This window comes from Nomascus leucogenys, chromosome 23, assembly GCF_006542625.1.
Source record: "Nomascus leucogenys isolate Asia chromosome 23, Asia_NLE_v1, whole genome shotgun sequence".
Classification (NCBI taxonomy): Eukaryota; Metazoa; Chordata; class Mammalia; order Primates; family Hylobatidae; genus Nomascus; species Nomascus leucogenys.
In genome coordinates, this window is record NC_044403.1 from 7025290 (window position 1) to 7028571 (window position 3282).

At 45.4% G+C, this 3282-nt stretch overlaps 1 protein-coding gene across 1 annotated transcript; it reads left to right on the forward strand.

Moving 5' to 3' along the window:
* The first annotated feature begins 305 nt into the window (after positions 1-305).
* On the forward strand, positions 306-1673 carry C23H12orf71 (chromosome 23 C12orf71 homolog). The gene is made up of 2 exons (XM_003265631.4): positions 306-872; positions 1380-1673. Exons 1-2 carry the CDS (start codon positions 357-359, stop codon positions 1671-1673), a joined length of 810 nt encoding a protein of 269 aa, XP_003265679.1. The 5' UTR covers positions 306-356.
* The last annotated feature ends 1609 nt before the right edge of the window (positions 1674-3282 follow it).

The window sequence follows — 3282 nt, forward strand, 5'->3', positions numbered from 1 at the left end:
TTGGGAGGCCAAGGTGAGTGGATCACCGGAGGTCAGGAGTTAAAGACCAGCCTGGTCAACATGATGAAAACCCCATCTCTACTAAAAATACAAAAATTAGCCAGGTGTGGTGGCGTGTGCTTGTAGTCCCATCTACTCAGGAGGCTGAGGTTGCAGTAAGCCAAGATCGCACCACTGCATTCCAGCCAGGGAGACAGAGTGAGACTCTATCTCAAAAAAAAAAAAAGAAAAAAGAAAGGAATGGATAATGTTTTTGCTTAAGTACTATGATTCTCTTCTCCCTAGTCCCACCTATTTTTTCTTTTTTTCTTTTTTGAAGCTCCTCAAGTTGAGAGAGATTTGTGCCTTTGAACTCCATGGTATATTCATCCTCTAACAGCGACACAGAGGACGACAGCTCCAAATCCAATTCCAACCTGAGCCTCTCTGTGGGCTATTTCCCCTGTGAGGACACCCCCTGTGAGGACACAACCTCCTGGGAAGACGCACCTTCCAAGGGTCCTTCCATCCACTTTCTCCCTCCCATCCAAGGGGCATGGGGGACTGAAAGGATAGGGAGACGCATGAAGAGAAAAGACCAAATTCAGGATGAACCAGAGCAGTTTTGCAAACTAAGCATCTTCCTGGCCTGGGACGTGGACATTGGCTCTGACAACACAGACTCAATAGCTAATAGGCTTCTAAATGGAGACAACCAGTGGATAGACAAGTTCCCAAAAGAGAGGACAAAACTGTCTGTTGGCAAACTGAATAATCTTGTGCAAGAGTTTCAGACATTTCTAGAAAATCTGAAAGATGATGACGCTGTATTTCCTGAAACTGCTCAGAAAGATTTCCAGCTGTCTGGTGGCTCCCCTCCGGAAATGGTTCAGGTCAGTCATCAAGAACATGATGCTTGCTTGTCAAGGCCAGCCCAAGTGCAAACCACCAGAAAATAAAGATGTTATGCAGTCTCCACAGACTCCTCTAAGGCTTAAGGGACATGAGCTGGCTGAGGAGGGCAGAGATGCCTCACAGGACAGCAAGGGATAGGCCTGGGTTGAACCACAGAATCTTACAACCACTGGGAGAAGGCAGGTCCCAGGGGGTCTGACGTGATACCAGCGGGAGACAACAAGGAAAGGAGTCAGGGTGAAGCTGCAGGGAAAAGACTGGGAACGCTGAGGGAAACAAGAGGGTAGCAAGCAAGGAGAAGGGCTAACAACTATATCTCCCTCCCCACCAAAAACGTATATGTTTAGTATTGATGAGCATTGAAACTTTGCATTGACACTTGGGCTATTTTTGCTAAAAGGATGGGAGTTCCACAAATGAGTAAATGTTGACTTGGCTGCTGTCATGGTTATTCCTACCTAACACATCCTTCATTTTCATGGCAGATGATAAGTCAGGCAACTGCCAGCCAAAGGACAAGTGCTCCAGAGATCTCCTCAATCCTGTCACAGCAGCCAGAGAAGGATGACACTCCTTCCCACACACGGACCCAGTGCTGCCTGAACTTTGGGTGGGCCTTCAGCTGGCTGAGGCAGCATATCCTCTCCCCTCTGCTGAGGAGGGATCACCCTGTGAATACCACCAAGAGCCCCCATCGGTCAGCACCAACAAAAAGACTCTTTCACAGAGGCAAGAGAATTCAACCTCAAGAAACCCTTGAATTAGGACATCCCATATAGACAGATTTTTTTTTTTTTTTTTTTTTTTTTTGAGATGGAGTCTCGCTCTGTCACCCAGGCTGGAGTGCAGTGGCGTGATCTCGGCTCACTGCAAGCTCCGCCTCCTGGGTTCACGCCATTCTCCTGCCTCAGCCTCTCCGAGTAGCTGGGACTACAGGCGCCCGCCACCACGCCCGGCTAATTTTTTGTATTTTTAGTAGAGACGGGGTTTCACCGTGGTCTCAATCTCCTGACCTTGTGATCCGCCCACCTCGGCCTCCCAAAGTGCTGGGATTACAAGCGTGAGCCACCGCACCCAGCCTATAGACAGATTTTTTAACTTTTTGGAAAGTTTAAAATAATCCATAATAAGGATTCCATTAATAATCCCCATCAGTTTATTTTTTCCTCAATAAACAAAATAAATGCTCTTGTTACCCTATGTCTTCCTCTCCCAGCACACCATCTTGACTCACATTTCAAGCATATGTGGGCCAGGTGCGGTGGCTCACGCCTGTAATCCCAGCGCTTTGGGAGGCCGAGGCAGGCAGGTGGATCACCTGAGGTCAGGAGTTTCAGACCAGCCAGGCCAATATGGCAAAAATCCATCTCTACTAAAAATACAAAAATTAGCTTGGTGTGGTGGGCGCCTATAAATCCCAGCTACCCAGGAGGCTGAGGCAGGAGAATCGCTTGCACCTGGGGGCAGAAGTCACAATGAGCTGAGATCACACCACTTCACTCCAGCCTAGGCAAAAGAGAGAAACTCTATCTCAAAAAAAAAAAATAAATAAATAATTAAAATTAAAGAAAAATTTTAAAAAAGAAAAGAAAGTGTATGTGATGTCTAGAAGACAAATTTATTCTCAGGAAATTTTTAGTATTATGCTTCCTAAACTGAAGTATTCTTTTTCTCTCCTCTCACCCATTCTTACTGGATTTTACCCTAGTTTATCTATTTTATGTGTTTTAACCTATTTTATCATTAACCCAAATCCCCATTTTCAGTAGGCAGCAGCGTGACCCATCAGATTCCTGCGGTGGCAGGATGATTTGGCTTGAACTTACAGGGCTTGAGTGAGTTACAGTAGGTATTGAGTCACTGAAGAAATTAATTTCAATTTCAGGAGATCAGACAGCAGTTCTGATATTCTCTGGGTACCTGACAGGTTCTAGCATGTGTTGCCTTGGCTGTAGTAGTGGCCCACTTAGGAGCGGCCCACTTAGGAGCATGTGAGGACTGTGAACACTTCTTAACCACTCTAAGTCTAGCTGTCTTCATTCAGAAGATGTGGAAGATAATAATACGTACCTCACAGGGTTATTGTGAGAGTTAATGAGGTAACACAAGCACTTGATAAATATTATCACTGCTGTTGCAAGTAGACATTCTCCCGAGGAACTCTCAGACAACTTGTTCAAGGGATATCCAAGAGTGAGAGTTAATTAAGAGTCAATTCTCATTGAAACATTTCCCACACAGAGCAGTATTTACCAAAAGTTCAGGGTTTTCAGCAAATCTTAACCAAGTCTTCTCCCAATCCATTCTATTCTGCCCTCTGAAACTCCTTTGCAATTGTCATTGAACGTTCCACTAAATGTCAACTTCTTTGAGGAAGGCTGCCCTCAG

Excerpts from the sequence above, each read along its gene's own strand:
- C23H12orf71 (XM_003265631.4), top strand. The coding sequence starts at position 357 with ATGGTATATTCATCCTCTAACAGCGACACAGAGGACGACAGCTCCAAA. Across the intron at positions 873-1,379 it reads CCCCTCCGGAAATGGTTCAG|ATGATAAGTCAGGCAACTGC; the intron begins GTCAGTCATCAA and ends TTTTCATGGCAG.